General features: G+C 48.1%; 5 protein-coding genes across 5 annotated transcripts; all 5 read left to right on the forward strand.

The window, feature by feature from the left end:
• Positions 1-7,360: 7,360 nt before the first annotated feature.
• MYCFIDRAFT_212589 (uncharacterized protein) lies at positions 7,361-8,280 on the forward strand. Its single transcript, XM_007933462.1, has one exon. The coding sequence runs from the start codon at positions 7,595-7,597 to the stop codon at positions 8,180-8,182; it is 588 nt and encodes a 195-aa protein (XP_007931653.1). The 5' UTR covers positions 7,361-7,594; the 3' UTR covers positions 8,183-8,280.
• A 167-nt stretch (positions 8,281-8,447) lies between these two features.
• MYCFIDRAFT_57424 (uncharacterized protein) lies at positions 8,448-9,509 on the forward strand. The gene is made up of 3 exons (XM_007933126.1): positions 8,448-8,547; positions 8,647-8,696; positions 8,774-9,509. Exons 1-3 carry the CDS (start codon positions 8,534-8,536, stop codon positions 9,097-9,099), a joined length of 390 nt encoding a protein of 129 aa, XP_007931317.1. The 5' UTR covers positions 8,448-8,533; the 3' UTR covers positions 9,100-9,509.
• Positions 9,510-9,776: 267 nt separating this feature from the next.
• Positions 9,777-10,279, forward strand: MYCFIDRAFT_200293 (uncharacterized protein; the record flags this gene model as incomplete). Its single annotated transcript, XM_007933463.1, has 2 exons — positions 9,777-9,851; positions 9,908-10,279. The coding sequence occupies 2 exons, from the start codon at positions 9,777-9,779 to the stop codon at positions 10,277-10,279; spliced, it is 447 nt and encodes a 148-aa protein (XP_007931654.1).
• A 2,567-nt stretch (positions 10,280-12,846) lies between these two features.
• MYCFIDRAFT_63821 (uncharacterized protein) lies at positions 12,847-14,382 on the forward strand (the record flags this gene model as incomplete). Its single annotated transcript, XM_007933145.1, has 2 exons — positions 12,847-12,963; positions 13,057-14,382. 2 exons carry the CDS (start codon positions 12,847-12,849, stop codon positions 14,380-14,382), a joined length of 1,443 nt encoding a protein of 480 aa, XP_007931336.1.
• A 1,247-nt stretch (positions 14,383-15,629) lies between these two features.
• On the forward strand, positions 15,630-16,190 carry MYCFIDRAFT_101810 (uncharacterized protein; the record flags this gene model as incomplete). The annotated part of the gene is made up of 1 exon (XM_007933464.1): positions 15,630-16,190. A coding segment is annotated over one exon (561 nt), but the record flags the coding sequence as incomplete, so codon positions are not given.
• Positions 16,191-16,431: the final 241 nt, after the last annotated feature.

Here is a 16,431-nt window from a genome sequence, read left to right on the forward strand (position 1 = left end):
TGCTTAATAGCTAGCTAGGCTAGGCGTATAATAATTGTTTAATAGCTAGCTAGGCTAGGCGTACGATAATTGCTTAATAGCTAGCTAGGCTAGGCATACGATAATAGCTTAATAGCTAATAGCTCTATAGACTAGAGTGCGCGCCTAGCGGCGAAGTAGTAGCGGTAGACTAGATTGCGTGCCTCGTCGGGGATGCGGGCATACGATAACTCGAGTAAAGAGCTACGTCGGCTAACGAGCGCAGAGCACATTCTATTATCGTACCGAAGAGCTTTTCAAACCAGCTATAGCCTAATGCGAAGTCCTTGCCTATGCCTCTAGTCGCTAGCAATTCTAGCCTTAGGCATTCTAGCCTTAGGTATTTAACTAGTAGCAGTCGGCGGCTATTGCGTTAAAAGTGCGATAATGTATTAAAAGTGCGATAATATATAGCCGTTATTGTTGCCTTACTATTATAGCGTAAATAGCGCAATCCTATTAGTAGAGGCAAACCTTACCTACGATGCGCTAATATAGACCTACGCTTCCTAGTTTAACTTCTTCTTCTTCTTCTTCTTCTTCTATATACACTAATATACTAACACCCCTAGCAATACACTAGCTATCGGCTTCTAATAGTAATAGTATTAATACCTCTTTGTCGTATATAGGTAGCTTTATAGCGATTAATACTATTCCTTGCTAGTTCTGCGACTTGCTACCGATAGAGCCGCTTGTCTAATAGTTAAGGTTCCTCGATCGGTAGAGTTTGTTTAGTCCTTCTTTTAAGGTCTCCGATAGGCTTTATCGACGTAAGACGTTGCGAAGGCGACTCTCCTAGCGAGTAGGTATACTATAGCTTTAGCGGGCGTCGACTGCGTATTTAACCGAAAGAGTATAGTTTTTATTAGAATATCGTAGAGGTCTTAGATAGATTAGCGGAGGTAAAAACTCTTTAGTAAGGTATACCTATAATGCGGCTAACAGTCTAACTCGGTAAAAACTCTTTAGTAAGGTATACCTTAAGTAGCGGCTCGATAGCGACTCTCCTACTAAGTAGGTTAGTTCGTAGCATTGCTATAGGCCTAACTCGGTAAAAACTCTTTAGTAAGGTACACCTTAAGTAGCGGCTATAGGCTTCCTACGTTCGGATTCTTTATAGGATAATATACGCGTATCTAGTTAAGTCGGCGTAACGCCTTCGTTAGGACTGTTAGTTATAATAACCTTAGTCGTTACGTAAGGGCCTCTAGTATACTTAAGCCCGAAGGCGCTTAGTCTTAGTCTTTACTACTACACGACTGCAGTACTGCTACACGACTGTAGCACTACTACGCGACTATAGCCCGTTGCGTATTAAGACTACTATTCGACTATAGTACGCCTCCTCTTCTAGCAAGCGCATCGATATTGCTATATAACTATAACGCGCTCGACAACCTTTTTCGCGGTGTCTCTAATACTAAGGGCGCGGTTACACTCTATTATTGTCTAGGTACTAATAAGTGTCGCTTTAGCGAATAAGCTGTTATTGTTTCGCTTAATAAGTCCCTTCCTATACACCTCGTACTATAGTTAGTAATAGAATACGTTAATTATTGCGTATTACGCGTAGTATATAGGCTATATATAATTCTAGTATACTTCGGAGTGTATACTTCTATAGCCGCTTAGTGCCGCTAGTTAATTAGATCCCCGGACGCTACTGCTCGTTCTTCTCTACCTCGTATAGTAACTAGTTATCGGAATAATCGTTCTAGGAGAGTCTAAGTAATAGAGGGCGTTAACGTAAGAGGGCTATCGTAGCTTCTCGAAGAGTGCTTGCGCTCGATATATATTATCGCCCTACGTATCTATCCTTGCTATATATGTTGTAGTGCCTATAAGAGTATGCGGTGTAATAAGTATAGTGCTAGTGTCGCTAGTGTCGCTAGTGTCGCTAGTGTTAGTAACTTCTCGGGTTTTAGAGGCGGTTCTTAGTACCTAAGGCGGCCGTCGTTATCGTATTAGATACTTTTGTTAGCGCTATTTGCTAGAAATGCGCTTAATCGACGTATCTCGCTATATTAGTAATATACTATTATTAAAGTCGTAAAAGTCGTAAAAGTCGTAAAAGTCGTAAAAGTCGGTATTATAAATGCGCGGAAGAAAGCAGCTATAACGTTTAATCCTACTAATTAAGCGCTCTGCTATACTAAATCCGGGGTCTTAGCGGGACTCGGTATCCTTGTCGCTTCCTCGAATTTACGCTTTTCGATTAGCTCTTATATACGATTTTTACGATACCTACGGACTACGATACCTACGACTATTTATAAGCCCTTCTCGGTAAGCGCGTTTACAGCCAATTTAATGTGCTTAACTACGAGGGCAAGCCTATAAGGACACGATAGAAGAGCCTACTTAGTAAGCCTATAAGGATACGATAGAAGAGCCTGCTTAGCGAGCTTATAAGGATACGATAGAAGAGCCTACTTAGCGAGCTTATAAGGACATAATAGAAGAGCCTACTTAGCGAGCTTACGAGGACATAATAGAAGAGCCTGCTTAGCGAGCTTATAAGGATATAATAGAAGGGTAGTAAGGAAGGACCTTATTAAATGCCAATTCTAGCGCTAGCTCTCGTAGAAGTGGCTTAACTAGGCATCCTACATTATATACCGGCTCTCGTAGAAGCAGCTTGACTAGGTGTCCTGTGTTGTATACCGGCTCTCGTAGAAGTGGCTAAACTAGGCTAGCTCTCGTAGAAGTGGCTAAACTAGGCTAGCTCTCGTAGAAGCAGCTAAACTAGGCATCCTATATTATATACCGGCTCTCGTAGAAGCAACTTAACTAGCTCTCTCGTAGAAGCAACTTAACTAGCTCTCTCGTAGAAGCAACTTAACTATCTACTGCCTACTCGGTAGATACTAGGACAGGATGTTATCGTTAACTCTACTACTACGACTGCTTACTATACTTAGGCTTCTCGTACGAGCGCCCTCGCTATATAGACCCTTAGTAGCTATAGGAATGCGAATGTTACGACTACTACGACGACTAATATAGGCTTGTATTAACCGCTCGGTTGCTTTATTAACAGTTATCTCTTCTTCTTCTTCTTCTTCCTCTTCGGCAAGGGCAGAAATAGAGGTAGAGGCAGATCGACGGGCGCCTAATAGCTAAGCACTATAGCGTTAGCGCTTCCTAGCTAGTAGTGTGTCGGTAGAAGGCCTAGCAGGATTAGTACTATTAGAAGGAGGGTTAGAAGGTACCGCCGCCGTAGCAGGTGTCTACTAAGCCTATTAAGCCTATTAAGCCTACTAAGTCTGTTAAGCCTACTAAGCTAGGCTACCCTATATACCGGACTAGCGCATAGTATTCGCAAAGGCAGATCGCCTTAATAACTAGTTTAGGTTACGCTGCTCTGCCTCTATCTACTATAGAGTCCTATAGGTTACTAGACGTAGATCGGCTAAACTACCTTTAGGACCCTATTCTTCTCCTACCTATTTAGTAGCATCTACGATAGCCTTCGCTACAGTATCCTGCTTTGCCTTCTATTCTGCCTTATAGGCATCCTAGTTAGCGTATACAGCTTTAGCAATACTAATAATAATAGTAAGTAGCTCGTCGAGATCCGTATCCTTATACTACTATCTATTCAATTCTAGTACGACCTATAGCAACCGATCTTTGCTAAGATTTATATCCTCCTATATATCTATTAACCGAGCGAGAAGGAAGACCTCTAATATAGACTATATTAGTCTATCCTTTATATATATACTAGCTAGTATACGAAATAGGCGGTTCTTACGCGGATATAGGGTATTAATCTTCTTTAAGCACTAGTCCTTAATATGCTTAAGCCTAAAGCTCGGTCTTATACCTTTGCCTAGTAGGTTAACTAGCTTAACGCGCTTAGCTAGTAGTTTAGGTAGATTAGCTATTAGATCGGTATTATAGAAGTTGTAGCAATCTCTTCTATCTACTTAGCCTAGTAGGTGCGGAAACTAGGTTAAGTGTTCGCTATAGTGCTTATTTATTACTACTCGAAAGTAGCGGCCTAGTATCTTTAGGTAATTGTTTAGCGTACCTAAGAAGACCTTTAGAATGTTCTTCCGGCTCTCTAGCTTAGATTTATTCTATATATTACTCTCCTTAGATTTGCCCTTACGGCCTCTAGAAGCACTATCTCTAGCATTAGTATTAGCGTTACTATATATATCGTCTTAGTCGCTCGTACTACTAACATCCTTACTAGGAAGCTCTTGTCGCAACCTGCTAGGTCCGGTAGTATATACACCTCTGCCTCTACTACGAGTACCTCTGCCGCGACTACCTCTACTACGGCTACGACTACAACTACGACTACGCGACTACGACTGCGACTGCGACTACGACTACGACTACGACTGCGATAGTAGAAGGATAGAAAGCATACTAGCACCTTCCGGTATACGCTTAATATAGTCCTCGGTATAGTATAGTACGAAGAAGAATATACGAGGTCGATAGAAGTGCGGCTTATCGAAGAATCCCTCTATATTTAATAGAGCTAGTCGCCGAGTAATACGACTAAGTCGTTGCTAAAGGTCTCTAGGATTGCGAGTAATATTAAACTTCTATTAGTATATATTAGCGATATTAGGCACGTCTAACCTAATACTTGCTATAGTAGTCGCTACTATATAACGAATAGCGGAGTCTAATTTGTAATACTCGTTATATCGGTCGTCCTAGTCTAGCTTTAGTACCCTCGTAGTATAGAAGGAGATAGTATAGGTAGTATTAACGCCTAGACCTACTAGGCTATATTAGTACCTCTTAGTTAGATCCGGATTATCCTTAGTTAGATATAGCAACTAGCTATAGGCGATATCGACAAAGTTAGCGATATACTTATAGCTATCGATAAATACTAAGGACTTGCGCATATTCTATAGTGTTACTAATCCCTTCGTAATCTCCTTCTCTTCTCTATTAGGAATTAGTAGATAGGATACGGTATTATCGATTACTATATATAATATATCGTAGTCGGTTAGATGCTCCCTCGGGATAAACTTAATAATATATATAATTTCTAGGCGATCGATACTACTACGGATAATCTTAGTCTTATACGGATTAGGGCCTTCCTTACGCATACCGGCATACTTTATCGTATACTTAGTATACTCTTTATCTATAGTAGCCGAGGTTAATAGAGTGCTAGTGTCGATACGTAAGCGATCGCGCAATTAACCGACCTACGAGTATTTATCGCGGAAGCTAGAAGGCTTACTCTAGTTATAGATTAGATATACCTTATCGATAACAACTAGGCCGACCTTCTCTCGTATACGCCCGTCGTTTAGTAGCGAGAGAAATTGCGGTAATGCTACCTATTCTAGGCTAAGTAGAATATGCTAGAGCTTACTATTAAGGATGTTCTTAAATATACCTAGGTCGATTTTCTTAGTTTTAGTAGAGATATATACTAAGTGGACTAGACTACTAGTATTGCTAGCTATACGCTCGATTGCTGCTACTTGTTCGGCGCCTAAGTAGTTTAATAGTACTACTTAGATAGTAATTATACTAGTTAGCATTATAAAGCCCTAGAATAGCAGACTCTTTCCCTCGCCTATACGAGCAATAAATAGGACATTATTCTAGCTATAGATAAGTGCGTACATTACTATCTTCTACGCTAGTATAGGAACGAATACTAAACTAGGGTACTTAAAGTCGAGGAGTTTCGTTAAGCCCTTCTCGATAATTTCCGCCTAGTACTAAATAGTCTCCTTAAATTAGCCTACTTGCTATACTAACTCTTAAATACGCGCGAGGGATATCTCTAGATCTATAATCTTCTCGATACGCCGCTTAAAGTGCCGCGCCTATTCTAACTTTAGTTAAGGTAGCTTTATCGGAGGGATACCGAAGTCTAAATGTACGTATATAATAGCGGAGCGACCTAGTAGTAGTACTTAATATAGTTCTTAACGCTCGAGTTGCTACTTCTTCTAGCGCGTAGCCTTCTCGGCTAGGCGCTACTTATAGCGGGCTTTATCGCTAGCTATACTAGATACTAGATACTAGATACTAGATACTAGATACTAGATACTAGATACTAGATACTAGATAGACCTCGAGTCGAACTTGTTAATTAGTAGCCTCGAATAGTTTAAATAGCTTTCTCCGGCGGCGGTAAGGTCTAAATTAGACTATCGATTTAGCGTACTTTAATAGGCGGCAGAGCTTATAGAATACTTAAAGTTTATAACTACGTATTAGGTTTATCGAGATTAGGATATAGGTTAAAGATATTAGAGGCTAAAAGGTTAGTTTGCCCTACTAAGTCGAGGCGAGTATATAACTAAATTATATAGTAAATAGACACGCGGAGGTTATAGAGGGTACTAGAAAGGTAGACCCCCTATACTTTATTAACGTAGAAGAGCGTCGTTTGTTTGCTCGTAAAGTATATAGAGGTAGGTAAACGAGTTAGTCGAGAGTAGTAATTTACGTTTATCGATAATAACTTTAGCATTTCTAAAGCGACTAGCTTATTAAAATAGCGGATATTCTTAATCGCTAAATTATCTAGGTCCCGTCTCTATAAAGTGCTATACTGCGACTAATAGTTATTAAGCTATATAGCCTATTCGATATAAAATATAGTAGTAGTAACGCAACCTATACCCGCTAGCAACGGTTTAGCTTTAGGCGCTTCGCTAGAATAAGATCTCGAATAGCGCTAAACCTAATATAGTATAGTATAGAAATGGAAGTCACGAGCAGCATACACACGAATTCAACCACGAAGCGCCTGAATGGAGGTAGTGGCATTATCGCTGTTATCGTCTTGTTCCCTCGGCAGTAAGGCTTCACGGAGCACAATCTGGACCTTTCCCCGCTATTGAAGTCAACCTTCATTATTTCAATGGCGTCCAGCACCATCGTCATTTGGATTATTATATCCGCTTCGGAGAGACGGCACAATCGGCCTTTGCTACCGAGCTCGGCGAGGTGAGGTGACACTGTAGGACCAATGGAGCCGTGGTCATGATGAGGTGCAGAGAAGGAGCTTAGAGAGTGTCTCTCCCAACGCCTGTAACATCATTTTTGCCCGCCGTTCTCACGCGAGCTTGCTGCTTCGGTGGTCATACCAGAAGAGACATGCAAATGATGTGGTAGGTGAGATTGGCATCGCATGATGTTCGGTGCAAGGTTGAACAGCGGAGCTGTCTTCGGCACACGGAAAGTTGACCGTCACCGTCGCGTGACAGCTGCCGGCGCGTGATGACGAAGTCGGAGCAGGGCAGTATGAGTTGGAGAGACCCAATTCTGCCCAATCCAAATACACACAGCTTCGACACACATCTCCCAACTAGCACATTGGTTAGAAAGTGCTTGCTTCTATTTCTCCTGAGCGGACTGGAAGGATCACGAAGTTGCCGAACAGTCACTCCCAGTGCGAAGCGCTCAATACAAAACGAAGATACAGACACTTACCTTTGCATGGTAATATCGCAATACGAACGAGCGCGAAGTGGAAGTACACAAATCGGAGCGGCACCTTGTAGCACAAGATAATACACCACTCCACCAGCTTTGCGCCCACACCACACCTCGATCGACGGCTATGGCCGATTTCCTCACCAACCTTTGGGAGTCTGTGTTCACGCCCGGCACGACTCCAACTCTGCTGGTCGCAACCAACTGTACATTCGGCGCTCTACAAATCCTCCTTCTCGGCCTTCTAGCAGCGACCTATAGCATACACTTTGCCATCCTGTCCGTGCTCTGTGGAGGGCTATGGTATAGCATCAACTGGTTCGCCGTAGAATTGCAAGCCGCGCAGAAAGCCGAAGTAGAAGCCGAGCGACTACGGAAGAAGCGACAGCAAGAGAAAGAATGGTCGGCAGAAGGTGATGCTGCAGACGATGAGGGCGAAAATACGGAGACTGAAGGTGGTATGAGGCAGAGCGTGACAAGCTTGGGAGAGCCTGATGTTGTATCGAGCAGAGGCGAGCCTGCGAAAGCCGAGATCATTGAAGCACTGCGAGCTGCTGCTCATGCGCCGGTTGGATCGGGCGATAGTGCTGCTAGTGGAGTACAGCCTATCGTGGGAGGGAGCGAGAGCAGGCAGAGGAGGATAGATGACTCTGACAAGGCTCCGAGCGAGTTCAGTACAGATAGTGAGTGGGAGAAGGTCGATGAGGGGAGATAGGTGGTTGGCAGGTTGTAGCAGAGATTGCTATGTTGTCATGCGATCATCTGAACCAATGACATTCGATGACTCTGAAATTGAGAATCATATCCTGAGCGCTATCTATTGAACACCTCACGTTCCCCATCCTCTGCTTCCAGGCTAAAGTTGTGGTGATATGGCGTACTTTATGGCTCACGTGACTTAAGCTTTGACGCTAGTCTCGCCAAAATATGCGACTTCGAGAAGTGAAGACCGCCTTGCTATCCAGACTCACCCCTCGGAAGTGAATTCTGCAACTCCACGAGCGCACCAACACGGGACCGGACTCTGCCACTCTGATCACGCGCGAAAGAACGCGCGACCGCCGATATGAAGCTCGTCAGGTAAGGCAGCCCGCACGCTTGCTAGCCTTTCTGGCGCAATGCTGAACGAACCGCTTTCAAGGCTACGATCGCAAAGAGCCTGGCTGACAGGCATGGTAGGTTCTTGATGAAATGCACCAACGAGACGGTCACGATCGAGCTTAAGACTGGTAAGTCTGTCTTCAAGGCCCTCCAGAAATGCCTCCACAACCAACGAAACCCACCAACTGACCCTCTCGCATAATAGGCACCATCGTCCAAGGCACCATCGCTTCCGTCTCCCCACAGATGAATACCAACTTGCGCAATGCGAAGATGACTCCAAAAGGCGGATCGCAAATCAGTCTGGATCACATCAGCGTTAGAGGCAGCGAAATCAGATATTATATCCTCCCAGACAGCTTGCCGCTTGACACACTGCTCATTGATGACGCACCGAAGCCCAAGAATAAGGCACGGAAGGAACAGGATAAGGGTGCTGGCGGTGGTGGCATGAGAGGTGGACGAGGTGGTCGTGGAGGTGGCCGTGGCGGACCCAGAGGCAGAGGTCGTGGACGGGGCAGAGGGTTCTAGGTGGTCGAAATGCACATTTTCGGGAGGGAGAATTATGAGCTGCAAGGTCGGGTCGTGTGGCACTGGATACTACTCGCGAACTTGTGACTCTTTGTCTAAAAAGTATCCTTGAATCTCTGGAGCACGCCGCTGGACTGGGAATGGGAATGACTACGGCGACACTAAGGGTGAGGCGTTCGAATACTAGAAAAGTCTGGGAACGCGAAAAGCGCAAACGCGATGCTACGACCCTGGACATGGCTCTCATTGTGCTGTTCACATCGGATGGATCTTAGTTTCTGCCTCGGACGATCTGCCAGACAGTAGGCTTGACTTGACGGGCAGGGCGAGAAGCACAGGCGGAGCGAGATTGCATCGATCGCATTCAATTCTGCGTGTTACAGCGCATGCAAAATGAAATTTGAGCTGTGCTTTCTATCTTTGCCACAAGTGAGGTCGGTTCAAAGTATGCAAGTGCTGAAGTGAAGTTAGTCCGACTGCAAAGCCGTTTCATTCTTCCAAGTTGTCGCAATCACAACTGGACAAACCCTCATATTGTCCCTGACAGTCAGAACACCAACTACATCACGCTTTCGCAGTAGCCACCACATACCACGACTCACATACCAATACTTCATTAGCCAAGCACCACTTCCACTAAACGAGTCAAACGTCAACCCGACAACCCGCGAACGACCATGGGTAACCTCACAGAACCCCAAAAGAACCTGCTGTTCAAGGCCCTTTTCTACTGTGTTGACGCCGAACCAAAGGTATAATCCCACCCATCACGATGTAGCTCCAATCTTCTCACTAACGGTGTCTTAAGATCAACTATAAGAAGCTGGCCGAGATGTGCGACTATAAGACCGCTGCCTCCGCAACCACCGCATACCACAAGGCCAGAAAGAACGCGCAGGCCGGCATGGGTGGCGACATCGCTTCCAGCCCAGCCCCAGAGAAGGTGAAAGGCGCTGCTGGCAAGAAGCGCGCTGCCTCCACCGACGACGGAGATGACGAGGAGCCTACCCCGAAGAAGCGAGGAGGTAAGAAGGCGAAGACGGAAAAGATCAACTGCGAGCCTGAGGACCAGGGTGGAGACGATGCTATGAACAAACTTCTCGGTGAAGCAGACAAGTACATGAACGGCGGAACAAGCGATGTGAAGGTTGAGGAGCGCGATGAGGATGCTTCGATCTGAATCGCGCTGTTTGATCCTTGGACAGGTTGGCTCTATCAGATTGGCAAGGCCAGATGTGATGAAGGCGGATGCGTGAAATCATGTCATGCTCGCACGAGCTAGCGCTTCGCGACATTTAGCGTTTGGTCCATCAGAATACCACTACCACGACACGCGAAGATATCCATGGGTCCTGCTCGTAACAATACAAGGCCAAAGCATATGCAGTTGGCTTCAGAATTGAAGGCACCAAGGATTACTGTATCGGGAAAGGCGGCGGCCATGTTGTCATCAAACCACGAACCTCATCCCTTTCGTTCCGCTCTCACTCTCTCACGATGAAAAGTCCTACGCTCAAATGGGCAAACACACCATCTTCTTGTCTATCTCACTTCCATTTATCACAATCCTCCTCTACCTTCCACTGACAACCACATTTCAAACCTCGAGTTCGATCACCAAATATACTTGGCTATTCAATAATTCCATCCTCATCCATCTCCTTACAACTTTGTCTTTATCCTTCGCCGCCTCACAGTCGTCGAAGAATGCACAAGCCGCTCAATCCAGAATCGATCAAAAGAAATCTCAACCACGAGAAGATGAAGACCCCTCTCCCTCCCCAACGCTCAAAAAATGGACCCTCACAACTCGTCTCATCGGCATACTCTCCGGCACCTACATCCTCACTTTACCAATTTTCTACCCAGTCGAAACTTATCCCCTCCTGGACTGTCTCTTACGAGTCGCAACCTTTTTCTCCGGATGTAAACTTTTGGACCTATCGGTAGCTCGAGCCTCGTCGCCTCCAGTCTTCCTCGCTGGAAACAACGCACCGGATTCCTGGCTGGATCGTCTAGCATATACCTGCCTCCTCACAACTTCGACGCGATATGCGGCTTTCGATGTCGCTGTAAAAACCGGAACATCTCTTCGGCGAGAAAGAGGTTCTTGGTTATGGGAATACGGCCCTGTACTTGCAATACCGTTGACTCTCCTTCTTCCGCAAATAGCGGAATTCAAAGTGCTAAGTGGGTTAGTGGTTATACAACTCGGTTTAGAAGGCTTGCATTGGATCTTTCATGGAAGTAATTGCCAATCGGGAAAACTGTTTCACTACCCTTTCGCTGCACGGACTTTGTCAGAATTCTGGGGCGTGAGATGGCATCAGGGTGCTCAGCCTTTTCTGTTGGGGTTGGGGTATTTTCCTGCGCAGAGAGTGGCATACAGTATATCTGGGAATAGAGAGGTTGGTCGAGCTGCAGGTGTGCTGGCGGCTTTCGGATTAAGTGGGATATGGCATGGTTGGTGTGCTACGAGTTTGGTCAAGGAGGAGTTTGCTTGGAGTGTTGGGGTGGGACTTTGGGCGGTGTTTGTCTTGCAGGGTGTTGGATGTTTGGCGGAGAAGGTGATTTGGGGGAAGAGGCAGGGTGGATGGGTGCAGAGGGTTGTGGTTTGGGCTTATGCTGTTGAGGTTGGTGCGATTTGGTTCAGGGGGGCGGAGAAGAGGAGGGCGGAGATTCCGTGGGTTGAGAGGTTGATGGGAGGATAGAGTGTACATAGAGTACAGAAGTGCGAACACGTGCTCGCTTTCAGTTGACTGCTGGACAATGCTCAGCAGTTATTTAAGGAGGCGGTCGTCTCTGGCGCGGACTGCACCGTGGACGCTTCTGCTGTTCTCTCCGAACTGGCATACACCAGCGTCTGAGAGGGAGTCAGTCGAACGACGCTGAAATTGTTTATAGCGCGTGTTAAGCAGGACGTGACACGAGCGTGAAAGGCTGACGTTGCACGGATCTCGTCCGGCAGCCTTGGTGGCATAATTGATGGCAGCAGCAACTTGAAGACATACCGACAACCCGGTTCCATCTCTGTGTGTGCGGAGTGAGTGTACTATCAACGCATAAAAAGCATTGCAAACATGGACAGTGGACACCATATGTACCACGTCTCATCTCCAACTGCCGCCGTCTGCCGGGCGTGTTGCGTGACTCGGGTGTGATGACTTTTGGCAGCGAAGCGGGAAGCGGGAGCGGGAAAGCGGGTATTCTAGCGGGCTAGTAGCTTTCGCCGTGTTTGAGGTTCGTTCCTTCGTTTGATCCCGCTGCCAACTTCTTCGCGGCACTCCATTGACACCCTGCGCGTCCCTTTCGCCTTCCGCCTGAATCATACGTACCACGCGCGACGACACGCCAGACGCACTTCGGAGCATCAACCTAAGGCTGAGTATCGGGCAAGCACCTGAAGAGCTGGACATCTGCATCATCTGGGTGATTTTTCCTTGAGCGACCCTCAATCTGTTCTCATCACCCACCACCACTCTCTACCAAATCACCACCACTGCTGCCTCAACTCCTCCTTGCGATCGCTTTCCAGTCCGCGCACTTCCGTCTCACGCCCTCGCCCTCGCCCTCGCCCTCGACACAGCACGACGCACTACACCATCACCACCATCCATCACTTGCTTCCGACGCCTGCATCCACACACCGCACATCCCGTGTAGATAAGCCAGACAGACAGCGCGAGAATTCAAGAGCAATATACCCGCACATCCCGAGCCTCTTTCCACACTCTGCCTCTCATAGCCATGGCCGAGACGCCACACGAGACTCCGGTCGCCTCGGTGAAGCGCCCGCTCGAGGAGCCATCCTCCCCTTCTGCACCCACCGACCAGCCCGAGGCAAAGCGCCCAGCACTCGACAAGGTGCTCCAAGAAGATGGCATCCCGGCAGAGCAACCCACCGAACCGGCTCTCCCGACAGAGGCTCCTGCGCCCGCCGAAGCTGAAGTGACCGAGACGAAGCCAGAAGAAGAAACCGAACCGGTCATTGCGAAGCAAGAGGCCGATGACGCCGACAAGCAAGGTGACACTGTTGTTCCTGATGCGCCTGGCAACCGCCTTCCGACAGAATCGCCAGCGCCCAATGCACTGCCTCCCAACCCCGCCCCTTCTGCCAATGGACAATCGGACAGCCGAGCCTCTGCACCAGCTCCTATGCCCTATCATCAGCAAGACGAGTCCAACTGGCTCCATGTTCGTGCCATCATCTCTAGTGCGGAAGCTGCCACCGTCATCGGCAAGGGCGGTGAGAACGTCACCCAGATCCGCCGCCTGGCCGGAGCAAAGTGCACTGTGAGCGAGTACACACGCGGTGCAGTTGAGCGCATTCTTACGGTCAGTGGTCACGTGGATGCTGTTGCCAAAGCATTTGGTCTCATCATTCGCACCCTCAATCAAGAGCCTCTCGAGCAAGCCTCCACACCACAGTCCAAGACATACCCACTTCGCCTTCTGATCCCGCACATCCTTATTGGCTCCATCATCGGCAAGCAGGGCGTTCGCATTCGCGAGATCCAAGAAGCGTCTGGTGCCCGACTCAATGCTTCCGAATCCTGCCTTCCTCTGTCCACCGAGCGCTCTCTTGTCGTCCTTGGTGTTGCAGACGCTGTACACATCGCTACTTACTACGTTGGCAGCACCCTCGTTGAGCAGTTGACTGATCGCTTTGGTGGTCCAGCAGCCTCCAACTATGCCGGCCGTCATGGAGGCCCACAAGGTGTCGTCCCAGGCGGCATGCAGGTAGTTCCATACGTGCCTCAGAACACTGGCGGTCAAATGGGTCATCCGGATAACTTCCGCAAGCACAGCAATGGACCACCACGAACTCCGGCCAATCCTTACGGACAGCCATACATGCACGGCCAGCCACCACAGCAGCATCCTCAGCAGCCGATGCATTACGGTGCTGCTTCGCCTCGCGCTCCATACGTGGGCGCTGGTCCTCAACAACCTCAGCCATATGGTCATGCCGCACCATCGCAAGCCCACGCAGGGCCGCCTCAGCAGCCGGTCCAGGGTATGGTTCCCGGCCAGCCCATCACCCAACAGATCTTCATTCCTAACGACATGGTCGGCGCGATCATTGGCAAGGGAGGAGCGAAAATTAACGAGATCAGACAACTTTCTGGCAGTGTCATCAAAATCAACGAACCACAAGACAACAACAACGAGCGACTCGTCACCATTACTGGAACCCAAGAATGCAATCAAATGGCTCTCTACATGCTGTACTCGAGACTGGGTGAGTCAAGTAAGAATTCTAACTCTATCATGCCACGATAGAAGTGCGGATGAATCCGATCTGGAGTGTACGAGGAGAACTGTACTATACGATTACGGCTGGCTTTTCCAATATTCCCTTTTTCCTCTTAGGTTTCTGGTCTTCAACTCCTGCCATCGGACAGTGCTTACATGACTACCCTAGGCGAGGTGACTTCGAACCCCAGAGATAAGGAAAGCACATTCTTTAATCACACTTGAGCAAGGATGGGATAGCGAAAAAGCGATTTCTCGGTGTATTGATCTTCGCATTGGTGTTTTGGAGTCGCAGAGGAGCAGGACAGGCATTGGATCGGCGTTCGCAAAACGCCAAGCGTATCTGAGATCGTGAGGAATGGAAGATTTGGAGATGCGCAATGTGCATTCCAGAGGACGCCGAGGCTTGCTTGCTGCCTATTGCACCAGGCAAATAAGCTGTTTCGTGACACCCATCAATGAATACAAGTATGACTCTGACCATGCATCAAATTTTCAGCAAACGCTGTGTCGGTTATTTTACGCCGCGACTATGCAGCGTTGCCTTTCTTGCAGATTAGAACGTATGTTTAATCGCAGACATTGTGTTCCGGAAGCGGAAGGCTGCGTGTGCATCGAACTGGTGTTTGGCCGAATGCGACAAAGAAAGACATGCAGTTTGAGAACGAGATGCATCGAAAATGGTTTGGCAGATATCCTGGTTGCGGGTTTGTCGCTACTACTGTACCGAGCCATCCATCTATACACTTCCATTGCCATTCTTCTTCCTCGTGCTGACATTCAGATCCATCATTCACTGGTGTTCGGGCATATTTCCCAGCTATTCACCACCGCTCCGAAGCTATTGCTCCTGATCAGCAGATGGAACCGACATCGTGAAGAAGACAAAGAAAGAATCTTGCGCGATATCACGGCGTTCGCCTTCATCATATACCGTCGTCAACACATCCACCGCCATCCTGGATCCCATCGAGACACCAGTCTGGTTTCGCGCTCTACCTGCTCAGCCAGTGACACCTCCAAACATCTTCGGCCCGCCGATGTCGACGACGGTACACCACATCGGCGTGCCTGCCATCGAGATACCGTCCCCAGCACCCAGCGACACATCCATGTCCACACGGCAAGGTGACCAAGATGTCACCGCCCCGCCAAGAAGATCCCCAAGACCAGGTCGCTCACCAGACCGACCTCTTCTCAGAACCGCATTCCGAAACTTCTCCGGTGTCGCGACCGTCATCGTAGGAGAGACAGGGAACAAAAGCCGCCCACACACCCAATACCTCGTCCACAAAGAACTCCTCACCAGCGCTAGCCCATTCTTCGCCGCAGCACTCAACAGCACATTCGCCGAAGGAATGGAACAAGTCGTCCGCCTGCCCGAAGAGAAACCCGAAAGCTTCGAATGGTTTCTCCAATGGCTCTACACCGGTACCCTGACCACGCAACCCTCTTCCATCGACCCAATGAATCGCGGCGTCTACACTCGTGGCCATCCCCATACCTTCCCCGCCGGCTCCCAAATCTCATCTCCCGCCTCCCACTTCGAATCCCATCTCGACGGCGACCTCCGCAACTCTGCCGGCTCCCCGAAATACTTTCTCCTCCTCGACCTCTACGCCCTCTCCGACCGTCTCCTCACCACCCCCCTCAGCAACCACATCCTCAGCACCATCGCCCGCCTCTCAGAATCCACAAACTCCGTCCCCACCCCCAGCGACACCTGGATTCTCTACGACACCATCCGCGACACCTCCCCCCTCCGCACCTTAATCCTCGACCTCTTCGCCTACAAAAAAACCGATAAACTCCTCGAAACGCATAAAGATGACTGGCACCCGAGGTTTTTAAGGGAACTCGTTGTGAAATTGAAGAGGCCTGGCCCTGAAGCTATTGAGAGGCATAGTCTTGTGGCGTGGAGGCCAAGGTCTTGGAGTACGAGTAAGGCGTGTGAGGGTTGTAAGGAGGTTCTCAAGCCCGGCGTTAGTGGGGATAAGTGTTGTGGGTGTGAGAAGGCGTTTTGTGGAGAGTGTTTGAGACGGCATAGTGGTGAGGGATGGAATTTGCCGAATGATG

This window comes from Pseudocercospora fijiensis (genome assembly GCF_000340215.1).
Source record: "Pseudocercospora fijiensis CIRAD86 unplaced genomic scaffold MYCFIscaffold_10, whole genome shotgun sequence".
NCBI lineage: Eukaryota > Fungi > Ascomycota > Dothideomycetes > Mycosphaerellales > Mycosphaerellaceae > Pseudocercospora > Pseudocercospora fijiensis.